This window comes from Xiphias gladius, chromosome 9 (assembly GCF_016859285.1).
Source record: "Xiphias gladius isolate SHS-SW01 ecotype Sanya breed wild chromosome 9, ASM1685928v1, whole genome shotgun sequence".
NCBI classification, from domain to species: domain Eukaryota; kingdom Metazoa; phylum Chordata; class Actinopteri; order Istiophoriformes; family Xiphiidae; genus Xiphias; species Xiphias gladius.
In genome coordinates this window covers 21,651,031-21,673,572 of record NC_053408.1, presented here as the reverse complement: position 1 = coordinate 21,673,572, position 22,542 = coordinate 21,651,031, and the positions used below count along the sequence as shown (strand labels likewise).

Sequence of the window (22,542 nt, the reverse complement as noted above, 5' to 3'; positions counted from 1 at the left end):
TTCCTGTAATCTCCTGCATATGTTTGTTGATCTGAGCTGCTTTTGTTTGTTTGTTCATGTTAATATTGTTTATAAGTTTGTTTTATTATCATTATTCTTGTGGAAAATAAGAATATCCAATTAATATATTGTTCAAAAAAAAAAGAACCATGTCCAAATCCCTCAGGCTCGACGTGAGTGGGGGAAGAAAACGCAGCTTTAGTTGTGTGCAGCATAGACTCAAGAGTGTACCGACAGTAACTGACCTACTATAGAGCTCAGTTTTTGTTGTGTGCGGACATGACTGGCTCACAGAGGTCATGCCAAAATCGAACTGGTTTGAAGTGAGGTGTGAGTGCCCTCTGTCAGCTGACTGAGTCGAGGGAGAGGAAAACAATTCAATAAATAAAGCATAACGATGCCAAACCTTCACAAAGCTTCGTTTCATCCTCAAACTGTTCACTGTCAATATGGAAATGTTAGTATGAAACATGCAAAAAACTTTGATCAAATAAAATCAACACTTATTTGAAGGACAAGACTTTTTCAACACTGAACCAAACCCACCATTTCTCCCTAACCTGGGCCAGTAGTCTAGACCTAACCCCACGTGGGTGTCAAGGCTCTGAGCTTTCTCAGCTCAACCGTCCACGCCCAGATGCCACCCTGTGACCACTGTGAAGTGTAATAATAATCCAGAAGATCATTCCTCTAAAATGTTCATTCCCTGGCCACCTCGTTAGGTAAATGGTCTGCACTTATATAGCGCTTTTCTAGTCTTATCGACCACTCAAAGGGCTTTACACTACTGCCACATTCACCCATTCGCACACACATTCATACAGCGCTCTTTTTCTATAAATACCTTGCTTTTTTACACTCACACACAATTTGAGGTTCAGTATCCTGCCCAAGGACACTTCCACACGCGGACTGGAGGAGCCTGGGATCACACCACCGACCTTCCGGTTAGCGGACGAGCCGCTCTACCTCCTGAGCCACAGCTGCGCCGAGGTACACCAGTGCAATATGTACTATAGTACCAGTACTATAAGTGCGGTTATGGTTAGTGGTGGTGTTGTACCAGACTGCATCACATTGAAATGTCTTTCTAATACTTTTTCCTCCTCATGATTGTAACTTGAGTGGGCAAAATGTCAGGAACACCTCACAATACAATGCATGCACAGTTCAACACCACCCGTTGAGACGCGGGTTTGGAGTTCTGCTCAAAGGGTTCCATCTTTCTCCTCCTGCTCTCAGAGTCCTGTAAACGCCATTTGGCCGGCTGAAATGGCTTCCGTCTAGCCGCTCGACCACAAAGGCCTGACTGATGGAGCGCTGCTCAGATGGTCATCCTTGTGGCAGGTTCTCCCAACTCCGCAGAGGAAGTCTGAAGCTCTGTCAGAGTGACCGCGGAGTTCTTGGTCACCTCCCTGACCAAAGCCCTGCTCACCGAGTTACTCGGACCGGTCGGACAGCAAGGACTCTGGGAAGAGTCCTGTTGGTTCCAAACTTCTTCCATTTCACAATTACTGAGGCGTCTCAGACTGAGGGTCTGGTAAAATAAAGATTAAATAACTAAAAATAAATATATTCCAGATGGCTGTGGAGTCAGTCATCTACCATGCAGCCCGTAAACAGCAAGATTCTTCATTTCGACAAATTTTATTATTCCATATTCGACAGTCTAAATCAACATGATCATTTCTGCTGAAAATTCACCATCGTATTATGCTGCACATGACTGGACATTGCTATTTCACCACTACTGAACAGACAGAACAAAAGCTCTAATGCTATTCTGCACTATTCGCTTATTACTGAAAAGTTTTTCCCACGCCTAAATGTGCTAGGCTTTCTAGCACATACCACAACAGGGTGTTCGATGCCCCACCATCTAAATATATATTTTGCTAGATTTTGTTGGGGCTGTATGTCTCCCAGCACAGAGATCTGGCACAAGATAATCCCATTTCATAGGGTTAGAGCAAGAGTGGATTTCACAGACAGTGAGGCAAGCTCTTACATAAATCAGAACTCCCTCTATCATGCTTAAAAACCTAATGACTATCTATGATGATTTCATTATTTGGGATCTTAGAAGAAAGCCCTGTCCCAGTGAGAATGAACTTGTCTGGTGAGGATTCAGTTATTAGAACGTGGATATAGTCCAATTTTGGGAGCAAGATTCTAATCTTTAAATGTAACGGTCTGAGTCCCTGGCGTATCGTGAAACCTTGAGGTGCTTGCTCTTTGGAGGCAGCGATGGTTGGAGAGGTAGGCGCAGTGGTAAAAGGAGGATCGATGAGATTTCGGTACTGTCAGGTCAACTCAGCCTTGCCAGATGGCCACATTTATAAATAATAGGAGTGGTGGGAGAATTTATAAGGTTGCTAGAGGGTCCCGGGTCCATATGAATGATTTATATGGGGCGGGTTACCAATCAGTCTGGTGCTAGGGATGCCAGGGACGCCAGCCAGTAGCAGTTTGGATGTGTGCCGGTACTTCTAAACAGCCGTCTGCATTCCTAGAAGTTGAAATTGTCTATGCAGGAGCGTAGTGTTATTGTCAGGGACATGGGAAGCTTCTGCCGCCAACAAGTCAAGAAGTCGTTCATACTCGTGGATCTGATCACGTTTGGTGATTTAGAGTTAGCTAAAGGCGTCCAGCGCAGTCCAGTGGAGAGATGAGTGGAGGCATTACTATAAAATTGGAACTGTAGGGTTAATTGTAACAAGGCAGCCGTCAAGCAGGCCAAAGATAAGCCATAAATGGTGGCGGGTGCAGAATCTTCTCCCAACATATGGGATAATCCAGGCACAGTTAAAAATCAAATAAAAATCAATCATAAATTGAACAATCAGACAACGGGATTAAAAAGGGCAAAAGGTGGTAGTGATCTAGCAGTAACCAGCCACACCAGCGTTTCTGGCTTAATCTGGGCCCTTTGTCACATTTCGGATGTCTGTGTGTTGTTAGCAGTCCAGTCAATGTGTGATCTTCTTTTATGGTTCCAATGAAATAACCCCTCAAGGCCCACACAGGTAAAATTGTTCAATATTTCCCAAAACTTGTCACAGTACAACATTGAGAAGCTACAAGAGTAAAATTCTGCTTACATATTGATGCATTAGTATTAATCTAATAACATGAGATAAAATACCAGTCACATGAACATTTGTACTGTGGAACAAGTACTTAATTTTGATACTTACTGTAAATTTTTCTGATAATACTTATGCACTTTTTCTTAAGTAGGATTGTATTGCAGGACTTGTAATGGGAGTATTTTTACATAGTGGTATTATTATTATTACCATTCAACTTCCACCAGCGCTAGCCAGACACATTCAAAGTTTCCCCTGCTACTCAGCCAACGAAAACTATGTCAGTTATATCAAAAACATATTGCATGGTGACGCCACAACGTCAACTCGAATGCATAATCTAACCAAAGATGTTCACAGACCTCCCACCTGCTAAAACAGAGTTTGTGGACACACATGGCCAAGACATAAGCACTGACTGGGACAGGAGAATAGTATTTATTTTAGATCAGAGGCCATTTTTGACCAACATTTAACATGTACTTTACACACATTGCCTACATTCAGAGATCTCTCCCATAACTTGTTACATCAGTATAACACAAACCACTCCACCATAGGTTAACATGACAAGTCAACAGTTTTTCATTGAAATTAATACAAACTGGCTGCTTAAGTAAATATTAAGTAAGCAATTGTACTTCAAAGCAGGATATACACATTGATGTATGATTGCATTCATGTATTATCAACTAGCATTCGTGTGCAAAATGCCCTCTCGTTTCAGGAATCAACAGCTGCTTAAGCCTATAAACTATTGCTGAATTGCCATTAGCTCATCATCAACAAGCGGGAGCAGTAAACCCTGACTGTGCACCTTAAGACAAGGTTAGAACCTGGTATGAAAAGTGTTTGTTATGTTGTCGCTTGGCCTGTTGTCAGTAACAAGGAGAATACAGTGAAACTTAGATGAGAACACAAGAAGAAGAGAACCATGTGGCTGACACGACAATACAGAAGATATTTTAATTTGAGAAATGTACAAAGAATAAGCTCTGAAAGTAAAATGAAGGATGTTTGTGAAATGGTTTTATAGCTCACCAATGTTGAATTCTAAGGCCATGACTGTATGTGATTTAGTCACCAGACTGACTGAAGAATTGAGTTTTATTTCATTAACGTATTTTTTTGTTCTTCTCAGACAACAGAACGACTCTAAAATGGTAATATAATTCCCACTCATAAGGGATCAAATGATTTTTTATGCTGTAAAGAACATCTAAATGAATGCCAATAAATGACACTAGCTTATTGTGTGATCCGATTTTTTTTTTCCAATCAGATCACACAACATAGCTAGTGTCATTTATCTTTTTAGAGTTGAAAAACACAAGCATAGTGTTTTGGCAAGGCCCAAGTGGAGAGGAAAAGATGTGTCTGCATGTCCAGCTGCTCTCACTGGGGGTGAGGATGAAAGGACGTCCGTCCAACCCTCCTAACTTAAGCACTTGAATCTTTTACCTCCGTTTTAAGGTGCCCACTCATCTACAGATCCAATTCGGTGACACTTAATTTCAAGCCCTGCAATTGTGTACAGTGAAATTTCAAGTCTGCACTACATGAAATGGAAGTGTGTCTAAAAACCTGAGTGCTGTGAAATTTTTTTTTTTAAAACTAAGTAACCACAATGCAATGACCAAATAACATGAAATAAAGCAAGATCTTTTTCTTAATTTTTCAGATAGCAATCAAGCAATGAGCAAATGGAACATGGTTTCAGATGAAATACCAAGTAAAGGTATTTGATCTTAGAAGAAGGAAGTGTCCAAAGAGAAGGCCCCTGCCAGCCTGAACTCCTCCCTCATCAACACACAGAAGAGCCGCTGAGGCAGAGCTTTGGAGTAAGGTGCCGGCCGAGGGACACATGTCCGCAACAGAATCTCCCGGCCTGCCGGAGAGGGGAAGTCAGGCACTTTGTTGCTTCCTCCAGTTGACTTCCTTTCATGCCCCAAGTCTTCGTCCAGGGGTGACAGGAGGGCAGCCTGAGGGTGGAGAGAGAGTGAAGCTATTGACCAGCAATTAAAAAGGTAGACAGGGAAGATGCTGAAGAGGTCTGTATGTAGTTTGAAAAAAAAACTGCAGCCTGATGCACCAGTTAAAACTAAAAAAACACATGAGGTTGTTCACACTTACATTTTCACAGAAAAGATATTTAAAGGATATGTTTGGGGTTATTCTATACAGTTCATATTCATCAAATTAATGAAAAGACCAAAGCCAACAATATGTTAGTTTGTCTCTCAATACTTTCCGCACCTGTCTGTGGCAATCAGCCCCAAGGGCTTTAGGACTTGAATTTGGGCTATTTTCTGCGACGGATTAATACACATTTGGTGCTCTATTGTAGTGCAGCTCTAGTGTTTTTGGAAGCAAGCTGGTGTATGTGGGATTAGGTCAAAACAAAAGTGTACATACAGTGTCTGCTTTGTATTGTATTCTGTTCTAATTTTTAGTCTACCCTCTTGATGTTTGATGATTTTTTGCCAGGACTCTCGAATTTTAGCTATAATTGAAGAAATGTAGAAACTTTTGGCTGTTTGTACTGGTCAGTGACACAAGCTGAGGTTCAATTTTGGAAAACTGGATACCAGAAATATTGCATGTTGGATCACAATAAGCTTGTGATTAAAGCAGCCAAGGAATAGAAGATCCTCTACCAGAACCAGCAAGTGAGATTTTACCCTTAACTAGCCACAGAGGTGCATAAAATGCAGAGGCAGGTCACCAGCAGCTGCACATTTTGGGACCTTGACATCATTAGTCTAGCCAAGCTGACGGTGACTTACAAGGAGCAAGCACACGTATTCAGCCATCAAAGGTACAAGAATTCATCAACAAAATCAAAGATGCTGGCTAAGTAATGCTTTATGACTGTAAGGCATTTATCACTTGTCTTCTGTTTACTTATTGAGAGAAGGTCGGAGAGACAGTCAGTAGGACTGGATACTGGCTGATCTCCTGAATGGAGTAGATTTTGATTTACGAAGTCTAGAATCGATTCATTTCGATTTGATTCTTGATGATTCAGTTACATCAGGGAAATACCAATGTTGCAGAAAGCGCTTCTCAGATTTTATAGTGGGAACTTAAATTTCTTCTGCATTCAACAACTGAGTAACACTGTGCACATTATAGGCTAAATTGTAAACACTCCCATACAGCTATACATGGACTGTCAATAGCAAATACTTCATCTAGTTACAGACATCAGCTTTAATGATCACTTTGAGCACAGACAGGCCATGAATTGAAAGTTTGCTCACTAATTCATCTGCACAGTTTGTGTTGACAAGACATCGGCCTGATATTTGCAGACAGCTGTTAGCTAGTGTTTGCTACCCGGCAGGACAAAAAGTAGAATTCACACACTGTTAACTCGATCTCCACAGCTTCACATCTCATAGCCAGAGATAATTTCTCTTCAACAAAAACAAATAGAGCTCAGATCAGCGTGCAGTCAATTTTCAGTTTATCCCTCTTGTAGATCTCTAGATTAGCTACGAGATACCCAGAGTCAGCTAACCAAAACACTTTGGAAACCACTATATTTCTAGAAGCTTTTCATAATGGAAAACTCCCTAAGTCCTAGGGTGGTGCCCCAGTTGTATTACTGCCAAAACCAGGGAACCATGAGGCCAATAGGTTTATTGAATTTAGACCTTAATATACTGTGTAAAATATTAGTAAAAAGACTGCAAGAATTACTGCCTGGTGTATTTAAAAGGGATCAAAACTGATTTATCTGAGGACATCAAGGATTTCACAATGTTACAACAATGCTCAATATTAACTGTAGTCTAAATAAGATCTTGGATAAGGCTTTCCTCTCACTATACGCCAAAAAGGCTTTTCATAGGGTGGAGTGGCCTCGTCTATTGAATGTGTTGGATTGGTATGGATGATGGAATAGTTTCTTAAAATGATTCCAGTTAATGTATTCAAATCTTAAGGCGGAAATATTCACCAACCGAAATATATCATAAACAATTCCAATGAAAAGGGGATATCATCAAGGCTGCCCTGTATCCCTGTTGTTATTTACTTTAGCAACTGAAACTTTTACAATAGAAGCACGGTCACATGGAATTTTCCACAATAACTGTCGGACAAACAAGACATAGGCTCTTGCTGCCTCATGACATCACCAGGTCAACAAAACTCAGTGATCTCTTCAGCACCACAGCCAGCACAAATGCAGCTCATTGGATTTAACAAACCAGCATGCCAGGAACCTCTCTCTCTTCCTGGACTTGTTAAAGTTAACTGGGCCTAGCGTAGCACAGCATAGCACAGCTAAGCAAAGGACTGTTTAACCAAAACAATACATATACATTGACAAAATTAATGTATCCATCGAGCTTTATTGTTATGTCTGTTCAGTGCTAAGCTGATGTTAGTATTCTTAGTACATCCAGAAACTACTATGTCTTGCATGAGACTAACTAACCTCTCTCTTAACCAGGCACCTTTAACCTGTACAGAGTGGCCTCAAACTAAGAAACACAGCAGCCATGTAGTCCTGGCAGCCATCTTTTTTGGAGTTTCCTTTGTTTACCTTTCACACCGCCATTTTGAATTAGCCATTTTTGGTCGTTTGCTTCTTCACACACACAGACGCACACACACACCCACACAGCCATATCTGGATATAGTATCATTTGTTAGATTAGTTACTGTGTGTTTTCACTTATGGTATTTGATAATTAAATGCTTTTTAATATACCTACTTATCTATGTAATGTTGCACAAGAGTGAATGTTGCCAATCTCTTCTCTGAAGAACTCCAATCCTTGAACCTTTACTAGCTATGGATATGGTAAATGTGGCTGTAGTTAATTTAAGTTAATTATTACTTAAAGTTCCAAACTGATAGATAGTATATTTTGAGACTGAATCTCTGAATTGGCTATCCTTTCCCTTTTTAAGGGTCGTGCCCCAAGGTGGATTTAATGTAGATTAACTTCAATTTCATGATATAATTATAAACTATTCCTGAAAATTAATAACCCGATGCACCTACGAAATACACAACACTGGATATGCAATTAATATATCCAAAAAATAATATTTCAGTCCTTGATGAAAAGGTGAGGTAGTATTCAATCAGAGAAGCCACTCAATTTAAAGTGGTAGATTAATATACATATTTGGGAATACAAATTATGCCAAAACTTTCCAACACCTAAATATGACACCTTAATGGATGAAATCACGGAATCAGTTTGAATATAACTGCCCCTACTGTAATTACCATGCGAAAGAGGACAGAAATACCCAAATATATTGGTCTATTGGGTGAGAAAGGTCTATCATGTTTTATTTTTTCAAGAAGGAATGCTCCTCAGTGGAGAGAAATAAAATGGGATAGCTTACATTTCACTCTAATGATCCTATTATCAAAAATATTTTTCAATGTATTGTATGATGTAAGGAAGTATCTTAAAGAATCTAAGCAATATAGTCCTATATGGGAAAATCTGTTATCCGTAACAAAGAAGAGCAGATATAGGTAAATGCTACAGTTAAATCATGAGTATCAAAAGGGTGGAAAAAATCCACGATTTGTATTTACCTAACACAGATCAAATGATGTAATTTGGAGAAATCAGATGGAAGTATGATATAGACAGACACACAGACATAAATATTTTTTTACATTATTTTTTTTACAGTAAGCAAAAATAAAGTGGCTTATCAAATTTGCCGAAATACACTTGGAGGAAAAACAAACGTCTTTCAGACAAGCACTGGCTATTTAACATGCAACTCCAATATCTTAATTTATACCTGAGTCACTTTTACATAAGTCGCAGCAGCAATCTTACTAGGTCAGACCTAGTAAACATTTCCGTAACACTTCAGATCAGATTAATGCAAAGGCTGCAGCAGCACTTGGTTAAACTTGCAGAGAAAAAGAGAGAGACGTGGATCTTGGAAAATGTATTTTCTCAGTCATTATCTCTAAGCAAAGAAAATAAAAGTTATCAGTAAAATATACCACAAAACACTGTGAAAGAGCCAATTTTAGTTGTTGAGATTATTTTTTATCAGATCAGTTTTTAAAAACAGGCAAAATTAGTCTAATAATAATAATAATAATAATAATAATAATACATTATCTAAAAAAACAATGAAATACCACATCATTCTCTCACAATATTTAAATTTTCATTCCAAGTCCAGGGAATAATAAATTAATATCTAGCAAAACGATTTACATACAGCAAGTAAGCTAAAATAAATGGAGAGTTCCGACTTAATGTGCTTGCATTTAAAACAAGCACCAGAATTTGCTTCCTAATAATGATAAATGATTAAATAGATTGTATTAGTAGATTCACTGTGAGAAGCACTGATGAGCTCATGATGATGGTCAATAATTAAGGCAAAATAAGTTTTAAAATCCATCAGTGATGCAGCTCGTCAAAGAACAGAAAACAGTCTTCTTCCACTTAATCATAACGTTTTCGATTCACCACTCTGTCTCTCTCTTCTCTCTCTTGCATTCCAGGAGCCAAATATCGCATTAGGTGGCATGAGCATTGTTGCTCATGCTGTAAATGTCTGAATAAAGTCATACAGAACATTTATGTAAAAGCCATCACTCTAACAGCCAGATGAAATAATAAACCAATACACAATAATAACAAATAATTAATGTTAAACGTAGTTTAGTTTACACACACACACACACACACACACACACACACACACACACACACACACACACACACACACACACACACACACAGAGAAATCTACAAAAAATGAATATAAAATAAAATTGCTCACTCTTTGAACTTGGACTCCTGTCTCATCTATCTATGGGTGTCTCACAATTACTTCAATGTACCGAACGGACATTGTTACACTTTGTTTAGGAATTTAGAAAAATATAACTCCTCTAGGAAGGAGTAAGAAACACAGAGGAAAAGATTATCTCTAAAAGCATCCAAATAGATCCTAAATCTTTTATTTTAAGGTTGTATCCAGAAGAACACAATTTTCTTAAAAAGGAACAGAGAAGGATATTTCTTTGGTTTCTGCAAAAGGCTGATTGCATTGTTTTGGGAAAAGACTAACCAGCCAAGTATTAAGTCTTCCACTAGAAAAGTGCATGTATAGTATGTTAAAAGGGAAACATGGTATGATTGAAAAGGTTTAGGGAACATCTATTGTTTTATGTTTGTTTTTGTGAAGTTTGTGGACTTGACAGATGAAGAATGAATGCTCCTTGGTGTACGCTGTACATAATGTTTTGTATGAGCTCTCTAGACAGCCTGTGAAATCAATTAATAAAAAATGATTTGATCATTTATTTTCCATTTATATATGTTTTACAAGGGATTACCAATATATGAAATGTTTAGTGTTTGCGAAGCAACTTTGTTTTTGTGTGCTTTGCTCTGCTTTCTGTATTTGTGTGCGTAAGGCAAATTAAGGCAAACTTGCAATTGATTGTGTATCTTCCTGCTTAACATGTCAGAACCTACCTGAAACTAAACTTTGCATCTGACTCTGAGGGGTCTAGCAGCAAATTTTCCATTCAGTGTAGTATTGCTTCCAGTCTTAATGCTAAGCAGGACTAACCACGTCCTGACAAAAGCTCCATATTTAAACACAGACATGAGATTATTATCTATTCGACCATCTCCCTTTTGGAAAGAACACAAATTAAGTGATTTCCTAAAAAGTTGAATTATTCCTTTACATCATTTTTTTCCCCAATTTTAGACTATTTTATAAAGGCAAAGTTCTTGTACAGTTGATTGTTTTAGATATTTAACATTTGTGAACTTTGGCTTTTTTTGTTCAGTAAAAAAAGGTGTTTTGTTGTAAAGTCTTTATGTATCTTAACGTATTGAAAAAGTAGCCTAATTGGTGCACCACGCCGCTGAATTGTACTAGACGAGTCCGCCATGGTACGGGATTTACATCACGTTGATTTCCTAAACTGATCCTTCCAGGAAGCAGAAAAGCGGATTTGGTTACATGCACACTAGACTCATTGTAATGTGACATCTTGTTTTTCATCCTATTTGGAATATAATGTTCACAGGCAAACACAGGGAAATGTGGGTATTTACAGTATTTTTCTGTATACATGATTAGAATTTTATCCAGGTTTCTCATCACTTTCTGCTGAATGCTCGTCTTCAACTCCAACTTGAGTTCTCTTAATAGTTGAGGATGAAACCAATGTGGTTTCTGGAAGGACAGATACTGCTGCAGTTTTAACAGTCTGCAAGTTTAGGCTTAACCAATAATGCCTGACAAACAAGTAATACTCAAAGTATCTTCCATGTTACTGCTGTCATCTAGAGATCTACATAGGTCCCACTTGTTACTGGTTTTCAAGACTACATCCAAAACCTGAGTCAGACAGACTCCAAATTATATTCAGTCTATTAAGACCTGGTGTTTTTATCAATATGTCTAGTACCTGAGGGGATCTTAGCAGACACAGAGAGACAGACAACGTTTAATGCTGACATTCACACCTACAGTTAGATTTGCCACTAAACCTAACCTGCATGTCTTTGGACTGGGGGAGACAACTGGAGCATAAAGAGAAAACCCTCGCTGGTATGGAGAGAACACACAAACTCCTTAGAGAAAGAGGACCAGTCGACTAGCGGGTTCAAACCTACAGCCTTCTTGTTGTGAAGTATTATTTTTGGGTCAATTCAGAGCGAGCCTGACAGCCTTTGGGTCATATGAGATTGGGTCTTTCTTGTACATTAATTTATGCATGTCAGATTCAGGTAGGTTTTCCCAATGTTCATTTAAGATTGGGTCCAAAATTTTGACTTTGCAGACAGTGATCAGAAACCTGGATAAGGTGTTTACATACGACATTAAGCCAGTTACAGAATAATTCAAGTAGCATGGGCTGTAAGGGAGCCATGGTTTATTACAACTTGAGTTTTTTTTTCATATCTCTGGCCAACTGTTGATTATCAAGGCCAAGATCAGAGCTATGAAAGTAAACCACAATGTGCATAAACCAGAGATTTTCTGTGACCAAGTTTCTGTACCCTGGATGTGATTTTTACATGCACAAACACATACAAAGAAAAAAACTGATTACAGCAAGGTGACCAATGTGCAGGTAAAACACTCAGTGTCCTCAGACTCACTGCATTCCACCTTAACTAAGGAAGAAACTCTTCCCCCAGTCCAGGCTCCCCCAGACGAGGAGGGAAAAAAATGAAGCTGAATATATATGCCAATATGGGAATGAATCCTCAAATCTCCTTACTGTCCTCCCCTGAGGACAGTAAAGGGAGGAAACATAACATGTAGTCTGAGTAATTTGGTTCTATGTGCTTCATGGATAAATATATCTATTTTATTGTGGAAGTTATATGTTAATCAGGAGTGCTAAGACACAAAGTAGCAGAGCTGGAGCTACAGGGAGTAAAACAACAGCTTCTCTATGTGCAAAACAGGGAAAACTAAAATTACAACATGTATAATATTTTGCTGTGCAAACCTCCATGTCACCAAAAATACCCTGCTTTCAAAGCAGGTCACGTCGGAGAAATATGAGAGGAAATGAAGATACAATACAGAGATTAAGATTTGTTAGAAAGAGTTATTTTTCCGATAGTAATCGATTGCTTTGGAGGGCAATGGGACTGTGTGTGTGTGTGTGTGTTTGTGTGTGTGCTTGGTTACGTGTTTGCGAATGAGCTGCAGTTGATGGACTCTTGGAGGATTTATAGGATTGGCTGTATGGGTTTTACACCTAATATGAGTGGCGATGTGTGTTATACTACCTATATCTTAACATATTTGCATGTACTGAATTTATGTTTAAATGCTCAATAAAAAGTATGGTCCAAAACTGAGTCCAATACAAAGCTTGTTTATGTACTGCTTTTATACTGTCTATGTTTTCTTGTGAACAAATGTCTCTTAAAAGCTGCATTAAGTGATTTTTTGTTTTTACAATAGGGTGCTGCAGATTAAGCTGTAGACACAACATTGCCCTATTATCACCTCATTAAGTCGTTATGGCAAATGTGTTTGCATTGTATTTACACATCCAACAGAGGCAGAGCAATACTTGCATTCATTTGGAGATGAGTTTGTGTTCACCTGTTGTATTTCTCCTTTCAGGTCTGGTTTGGTCTCCCCTAACTCCAGAGAAAAATATTTGAATATAATAATAATAATAATATTATAATAATTTCTTTCTCAGCTAGTTGCTCATTTTTGTGTACAGCGGGGTTTAGCGTGCAGCCTATCACTGAAAGCAGCTGGCTATTGGTGCTAAAAATGAGGTTGATTAAAGTATAGTAAGAACAAAATAAGGTAAAAGATGCTAAATTGCTCTGTAAAGCTGAGTGGAACTGCAAGGGTTGGTAATAATTGTGTTTGCCACCTTTAAAATTACAGATGCTCCATTGTTAATATTAAATTATTGGTTACTGAAGGTTTAAGAGCTCTCGATCTCAATCAAACTACCTGTTTAAATAACAGGCATAACCGTCTAACCGTCTAAACAGACTGTAGTAATCACATTAGACACCCTACAGAGACTAAACCAAAATATAAACAGATTTAAAAGTCGTGACTGTAAGAAAGGAGCACGTAATGCAAAGCAGAGTAAATATGGAAGGTGTAAATGAGATGTGTCACTAATCAACCGCAAATTTCCACAAAATACTCGGAATTTTTGCATTTTCAATAGGAGGTATAAATTAGTACAAGAACTGAATTATTTTTTAATAAATTAATGAAAACGGTTCCTTCTGGAGCCCACTTATATATGCTTATTTGTGTATTACTGTGTGTGTTTGTTGTTGGAATGTCACTGAGGAACTGTAGAGGGACAGGGTTATACTGGTAGTCTGGAGGAAAAGTCTCATTGCTTGTGGTTACCTCATCACTGGTGAAGTCAGCCAGCTTGACGCAAGCAGCAGGGGGAGAAACAACACAAAAAACACAGTCCAATGGAGAAAATGTACAACAAAAAAGAAAAAGCACATATTTGTGTCTCAAGAGGGTATGAGGAATTGTTTGACGGATTCACATACACATATACTGAAATGCTAGGGAGCAGCACCGTTTCACATTAGATATTTTAGAATGGTAGTTTAATAAGCTGTCAGCTGTGTTAAAATATCATAACTCTACTAAAAGAAAACTTCTTTCCCCTCTGTTTGCTATGGATATGACTGTTTGTGGGAGCCGATATCTGCTGAAAATAAAGATTTTTTGCTTCCAAAATTTGGTCTCTTTTTTTTTTTTACTGAAATAATAAACCAAGAAACTGAATGCAATGAAATCAATAAGCAGAATGAGAATCAGGCCTGGGTAAACTTTTTCAAAATAAATGGACAACTTTATTCCCAAAGCAAAAGCATTCTCTAAGCTTCAATAATGTAATTTCAAATGGAAATCAAACAACAGTGTTCTACACCTTTACTTACTGTAATGAAAAATATACAGATTTAAAGGTTTTTAGGAGAGTAATCGGATTGGCCAAGTAGTTTATCTTGTAGTGAGTTTCCCAGAATATGGCTCTAAACTCAACATGTAAAACGTCAATGCTGTCTCTATTCTTTGCATTAAAGTTTATTCTTTACCTCGGAAACTGTAATTTGAAAGTGGATTCTGCTGAGGAAGAACATGAGGTGCGGTTGACAGCTCAGGAAAAAGACGAGTGGGCTTAGAATTGAGATTTTTGTTGAATTACCTGCATACTTAGTTTTCAAATGGCAAGCTAATAAACAACTGGTTCATACTGAGCTAGTCCTACAGTATTAGCATTTATACAAAGGAAAAGCAAAAAATGGAGTAGAGAGAGTGGTGAGCCAGCAGCAAGTCTGGCAAAAATCTCTGTTGCTGAGGGTACCAACTTTACTGAGGTAGTCTGTAAAGCAATGTACAGTGCATTTTGTTTCCAGGGTCTTGTACTTAGTGTTAATACTATATATTTATAAATTCAGCTTTAACTTGGACATGTTAGTGTCAAGTTGCACTCATACAATTTGATGAGCATTAGGTTATGTGATGTTTAGCATTAGTAACGTTTAGAGGGGTTCCGCAGCATTTAAAAATAATAGCCCACATTTTTTACAGAAATAAACTCAGCTGACAGAGCTAAAAAAATTGACATACACAACAAGCATCAATAGTAGTGCAGTGATTGTGCCAGTGTGGAAATATCCATCTGCCCTTGAGAGATCCTAATGTTCTCTTCACTAAAGACATAAAGAAGAAGTGACTTAAGCCTCTAATTCTAAAATCTACAGGACTGTCAGGTTGAGCAAAAACATCATGCGGGTTCCATATGTGGCCCTGCTACACTCTGGGAGCACTAATAGTGTCTGACAGCCTGCACTATTGTTCTGGGCCTGTCTTTATCAAGTGTCTCAAAGTATGAGATCAGACCTAATCAGTCCTGGCCAAAGACTCTCAGGGTGACACAACTTCGGCCTTACTTTTAGGGCAAGGAGTAAAAGTGTGGATCAACTTTCTAGACATAGGAAAAGAATCCTGTCTCTGCTGATGCTTAAGGGCGTACCAGAGGAGTCCTAACCTGTTAGGAGATGCTGGAGATGGCAGAAACAATATGTAGGAGGAGAGGTGTTTTGGGACCTCTTGATGACAATGTCCTTATTAAAAGATATTGATGTTACTGACTTTGTGACAGATGTGAGAATGCATGCTGTGCAATTTGTGCTGTAATAAATTAAACATGCTCGTTTTTACAGCAGCTCAGATGTTCACGTCTGAGGGTTGTCACAAAAGGGTATGGCTGATGTCCCAGGCCAAATTACTGCTGTAATCAAATATTAGGTTCTTGTAATTGGGGGTTTGCAACATCATTGCTGCATGTGTGCGTGTGCAATACTCTAAGCAAGATGCAACACTATTATAGCCATTATAAAATAATATTTGTATGTTTAATTTGTACCTGTTTTTAGCAGTGACAACTTCGTGAGTTATCATGCAGTTAGTAGAAAACTATGCATGACCCAATCCTACTTTTTTACCTGATACTGATTTTGATAGCTTTGACAGAATACTAATCTGATACCAGTGTAACTTTTTGTCCCTTTCAGTTTAACACCAGTATATCTCACTATATAAAACTGACTGGGATCATTCTTCAATGTGCAAGATAATACAAGGCTGTAACTATACATCACTTCCTCTTACTGGCGACATTAATATGGAAACATTGTGCTGGCTTGTTCAAATTTGAATGAAGTCGTTTTAGAAGGTGTATAAAATCCCACTAATAGGGACAACTAAACAGTATTTTTTTGGTAGCCAATACCTTATTTATTTAATGACTAAAGTATCAGTGCTGATACTGATCACTATAGATATGACAATCTCACATAAATGGGAAATTAATTTGAAATTCAAGTCGGCTGCAAGACACCAGATGCATGTAGCAGCATGTTGCTCCAGTGGTCTTCTGGTGTGCCAGACAAGCCCTGAGCAAGTCTTAGTCCTAATATTCAAAATGGGTCAGGGGTGTGATGCCACCAAATAAGGTATCACTAGCTGAAAGATAGATGGCCATGAAGCAGAGATAATGCTTAGCTGAAGCAACCTATTTGTATCACTATTGTCCAATTTTGCATCCATGTCCAAACTTAAAATGAAACCTGCTTGTTTGAAAAAATATCTTAAATTACAATACCTGGTCTTTTCACATGGTAAGATACAATAAGTTACCATAACCAAATAATGAGATAACCACCCCTGGTGAACGGTATCATAGGGAGCAGGAGAGAGACAGTGAGGCTGCTTACCCTCTGAGCACTGACAAACAGCCTGTGGATGATGCTGCCAGCTGGCCCCTGGCCAGCTCCGGTCACTACAACCTCTGGTTCTTCCAACAGGGAGCTCACAAACCTGGAGAAATCAAATAACAAATGTGATTCCAGCTGGCACAAGTGCAGTCAGTAAAATGTCCAGTAGCACTGGGCAGTTAAGTGGTGACAGTAGAGCCCTGTTTTCAGTGGACTGATCCAACTTTCAAAGTCATCATTACTCCTAACAGATAGGTCAGTGCAACTGCTTTGCACATAGGGAGCATAGCGTTCAGACAGAGCGCTATAGTTATTAGTCACTGCATAAGCTGACTAGTAACTGGAGTTGATTCCAAATGTTGAATTTGCATTTGGTAGCTGTTCATGTAAACTCTCAATATGTGGTCCAAAGAGGTGTCAGTGCAAATGAGGGAGGCCATCATTAGGTTGAAAAAACAGAACAAACCTATCAGACTGATAAAAGAAACTTTGGGAGTGGCCAAATCAACAATTTGGTGAGCTCAGCAACAACAAAAGACCTGGAAGACCACGGAAGACAACTAAAGTGGACGATATCAGAATTCTTTACATGGTGAAGAAAACTCCTTCACAACATCTAGCCAGGTCAAGAACACTCTCCAGGAGGTAGATGTGTCTTTGTCAAAGTCTACATTCAAGAGACGCCTTCGTGAATATAAATGCAGAGGGTTTAACACAAGGTGCAAACTGGTAAACTGGTAACACTCAAGAACAGAAAAGACAGATTAGACTTTGCCAGAAAACCTCTAAAAAAGCCTGCCCAGTTCTGGGACAAGATTCTTTGGAAAGATGAAGCCAAGATTAACTTGTACCAGAATGATGGGAAGAGAAGAGTATGGAGAAGGAAAGGAACACCCATGATCCAAAGCAACCACATCATCTGTCAAACAAGGTGGAGGCAGTGTTGTGGCATGGGCATGTATGACTGCCAATGGAACTGAGTCACTGTTGTTTACTGATGATGTGACTGCTGATAGAAGTAGCAGGATGGATTCTGAAGTGTATAGAGCTTTAGCATCTGCTCAGATTCAGCCAAATGTTGCAAAACTGATAGAATGGTGCTTCACAGTAAAAATGGATAATGACCCAAAACATACTCCAACTCAAGAGCTTCTCAAGGAAAAGAACTGGAATATTCTTCCCTGGCCAAGTCAGTCACCTGACTTCAACCCAACTGAATATGCTTTTCACTTACTGAAGACAAAACTGAGGGGGGGAAAGACCCACAAACAAGCAGCAACTGAAGGCAGCTGCAGTAAAGGTGTGGCAAAGCATCTCAAGGGAGGAAACTCAGCATTTGGTGATGTTCATGGGTTCCAGACTTCAGGCAGTTACTGTAAAGGATTTCATCCAAGTACTAAAAATTTGTCCAATTACTTTTGAGCCTCTGAAAATGAGGCTAGAAATGTATGAAATGCAATAAATAATGCAATATTTTTGTTAACCCCCTTGAATTAAATCTGAAACTCTACACTTCAATCACGCCATTATGGCTTTGTTTCAAATCTATAATGGTGGTGTACAGAGGCAAAATTGTGTCACTTTCCAAATACTTATGTATCAAACTGTATGTGTTAGCTTTTTTTCCCCTCTTATTATCAAAAAAAGTTCATGATACATCATACATATTCTCATACTATTTACATGACAGAGTTAGTAAATAAATATTTACTGTGCTGTAGAAAAACAAACATTTGCCCTTAATTATAAACAATACCCTCCACAGTGTTTGTCAAGGTAGACATAAGTGAATGCAAAACTAAGAAGAGGAGAGACAAAATGGACAAAAAAAGACTTCACTACAATAAACTGGAAGTTCCTGGAAAAGTTCCAGGTTCCTTGGCTGAAAAGCTGCCCAAACAGAACTATGTGTAACTTACTTTTCTAGTTCACCTTTGTCCTCTCCCTTCTCGCCCTCACTAATGGCAAACTTGGCCTTGAGCGAGCGAGCTCTGGTGATGACTGTTTCCATGGCCATCAACTGGTTAATGAAATCCTACAGACAGAGAAAGGTCACACATACACATCAGAACAGGAACTGGAGGAACTTCACATGAGGTATGCCTTGGCTCCACCATAATAACAAGTCCGTATAAGACTCTGTCACTCTGTACTTCAGCATGGTGAATTTAAATTTAAGTTAAACATGGCTATGATGTGGAAGTGCCACATTTTTTTTCAATTTGAGGGTGTTTACACACACATCTGTTAGACAGCCCTTTTAATATCCACTATTTTAGGGAATCAAAATGTAATGGGCAACAACTTGAGTAATTAAGTGATAAAAGTGGGGGAGGTTGTTATGTCCCAATGTCATGTTGATTAATCCTATTAAGGGTTTCTTATTTGTCTCGTACTCAATTGTTATAAAAACATTTTAGATAAAAAATAAGAAAAGATTCAGGATTGAGGCCCATTGTCTCCATGAGTTCTGTATCCACTGATCAGATCCGTCTCTGATCCAGCTTTTTGGGAAATTGTTATGTCCCAATGTCCTGCTACCATTACCTTAATACCACTAAGAACTAACCTGTCAAACAGCATCACAGAAGCAAAATGGAATTATGCCCCCCCAAAAAAAAAATCAATGGCTGCCTTGCTGACACACAGCACCTATGGAATGACATTTAAGCCATCAGAGTATAAAGCCCCACTACAGACTTGTGACAGTGATGATCCCTCCCTCTAGTAGACCCTCTACAATCACCCCAGAACACCTTAAACCACTTCTCTCCCATTTCCATGTCTGAGCTTTTAGAAATAGTATCTCAAATGAAAGTGTCTTCCAGTCCATTTGATGTAATAGCCACAAAATTTTTTCTCAGGATTATTGATTCTACTGGGCCCTGTCCGATATCAGTTTTTAAGTTCTTTATCTCATGGTTGTGTTCAGATTATTTCAAAACTGCTATTTACCTCTTTTAAACCTCTTTTTAAAAAACCTGGACTGGATCCTACCCTACCCCAGAACTACAGACCAATCTCCAAGCTTCCTTTTATGTCAAAAATTTTAGAAAAAAAAAGTGTCCCAGCAATTACTTTGAACAGTAGCAACCAATGATTTTTTTTTTGAGAAATTTCAATCTGGCTTTCACAAACATAGCACTGAGACTGCCCTTCTCAGGGTGACTAATGATCTTCTGTGGCTGCCGATGACGGGATGTGCTCAGTCGTTGTTCTTCTGGACCTTACAGCTGCCTTTGATACTGTCAATCACAGCACTCTGTTAGACAGGCACTGGGCAGGATTATCTGGCACAGCCTTAGAATGGTTCTCCTCATATCTGTCAAATAGGAGGTTCTGTGTCCCCATTAATGGCTACGTATCATCTTTTGCTCCTGCTAAGTATGTTGTCCCACAGGGGTCAGTTTTGGGAGCAGTTTTATTTTCTTTGTACATGCTTCCCCTTCGACAAATTATTAATAGACATGGGATTTCCTTTCATAGAACCACTGATCCTGAAGGGCTAAATTTGCTACATGACTGCCTTTGTGATGTCAAAAGGTCGGCTGCACAAAATATTCTTCAACTTAAGTAAAGCAGATTGTTGTAATTGGTTCCCAGCACATACCTAAACAAATCCTGACATCTGCTGGTTGTCTGTTGAAACGCCTGCTGCAAAGAATCTAGGCATTTGGTTTGGCTTTTTTTTTTGAGCAGCACACAACAAAACTTGTGCAGTCTTTTTTTTATCCCCTAAGTAATGTCTCCAAAATACAATCTATTTTATCCTTTAAATCTATTTTATCCTCACATGCTGTGGTTGCCCTGGAAACCATCCTAAACAACTGTGTGGGATCTATTCGACTGCTAGGCTTCGTGCCATCAGCTGATGGACCTCTTCCTGAGCCAGACGGACCACACAGCTGTCCGGGCATGCTACCATAGATGCCTTCCATTCATTCTGTTCATGAGCCTTCCAAGGTCTTCTTACCAGAAAAAACTTAAAGAACTAATCAATAGATACATCACTTATTAATAAATCTAGATTTTTTATTTTTATTATTTTTCGAGTAGCCTATTTATCAGATTCTTATTTCTCTTCATATTTTAAGTTGGTCCGGGCTGATCACTCCCTTGCTTTCCTACCATTTAATTTTAACAGTCAGTTGTGTGTTTAATAAACAAGGTAATGGAATTACTAGAATTAATGTCATGACTTATTAATAGACATGGTTGTCCTTATTCTCATATCCTATATTTCATAGTCATATTGTTTACACTGTGCGATAATTCAGTCTGCTGCTAACTATTCCAACACTCAATGCTGCCATGGTCATATGCACCCACGCGCACTCTATTTCAGTCTTTCTGTTCCTTAGGAACACCATAGTAATACTGTTTTCTACTCTCAATTCTTTGTGGTGTGGATTCCACAAGATGTTTCCACATTACTTTGAGATCGTAGTCCATGTTGACATGCTTGCACCACATAATTTCTGCAGATTCTTCAGCTGCAGGTGTTCTATTGGATTCAAATCTTGTGACTGGGATGCACATTGTCAGCAGCAATACTCAGATAGCCTGTGGCATTAATATGCTGATAGATTGGTATTAAGGGACCTATTGTGTGAAGAAAAACATTCCCCACACCTTCAACCACTACTGTTGACTGTTGACACAGGGCAGGTTGGGTCCATAGATTCATGTTTTTGACACCAAAATAAACAATGGCAAACTCTAGAGACTGTTCAGTGTGAAAATCCCAGGAGGTCAGCAGTTTCAGAAATACTCAAACCAGCCCATCTGGCACCAACAATCCTGCCACAGTCAAAGTCACTGAGATCACATTTTTTTCCCATTCCGATGTTTGATGTCAACATTAACTGAAGCTCCTGACCTGTATCTGCATAATTTTATGCACACGATTGTCTGAATGGATCAGTGCATGAATAACCACATGTACAGGTGTTCCTAATACAGTGCTCGGTGAGTGTACAAGAAAATCAGTATCATTTTTAGCACCACTTCTTCAATTGTTAACTGTCCCACAACTGTGCCTGCCTATCAAACATCTGACTGGATGTTGCCTTTTTAATTTTGTATATAAAAGCAAAAAGAACCCAGCAGACATTGTAAAGGTTTTAACAAAGAAGTGTCACATTCAGCTTTCCCTGCTTTCTTCTACTGTAACCTTTATGTGTCCTTGCTGTGTATGTTTAAACTGCGCCCTCTACAGTGTCGGAGAACAATAACTCCTTCATGGACAAGAACATGGCTTGTGCGTCGAGTATGTACACATTAATTGTTGCGGACAGTGCACGTACATCTGCAGAAAAGATCACGCACAGGTCTTCGCATGGAGCAAGAAACATCAAGCCCTTAGAGATTCTTTAAAATTCAGGCTTTAGGATACTCCATTATTTAATTTCCATCATTAAGTTCCTGCAATGAAAAACTGTATTATATAGGTTATGTGGTCGTTTCCATATGCTAATTATGTAGAACGTGCATCCAATTAATAATAGATAATAATAAAAAGAAAATTATCAACAGGATAATTCACTATATGAAAACATTTATCAGTGAGAAAAGCCCATATTTAATTTTATGTTCTTGAGAAGTGTAATTCTGCACTTCACATTTAAAGTCACCAAAACAGCTGTTAACTGACATTTTGTCAAGTTGTATTG

At 38.7% G+C, this 22,542-nt stretch overlaps 1 protein-coding gene across 2 annotated transcripts in view; it reads right to left on the bottom strand.

Annotated features, from left to right (window-relative positions):
- Positions 1-4,700: 4,700 nt before the first annotated feature.
- Positions 4,701-22,542, bottom strand: part of rab3gap1 (RAB3 GTPase activating protein subunit 1) — a 55,099-nt gene continuing 37,257 nt past the window's right edge. Inside the window, exons 23-26 of one of the 2 annotated variants that reach the window (XM_040134817.1) lie at positions 18,790-18,905; positions 16,871-16,973; positions 13,980-14,003; positions 4,701-5,071 (exon numbers count right to left, since the gene is read on the bottom strand). In XM_040134817.1, the coding sequence (XP_039990751.1) occupies positions 4,838-5,071; positions 13,980-14,003; positions 16,871-16,973; positions 18,790-18,905 (477 nt within the window). In that variant the 3' untranslated portion in view covers positions 4,701-4,837. The remainder of the gene's footprint in view (positions 5,072-13,979; positions 14,004-16,870; positions 16,974-18,789; positions 18,906-22,542) is intronic. The other variant, XM_040134818.1, reaches the window with a different exon arrangement.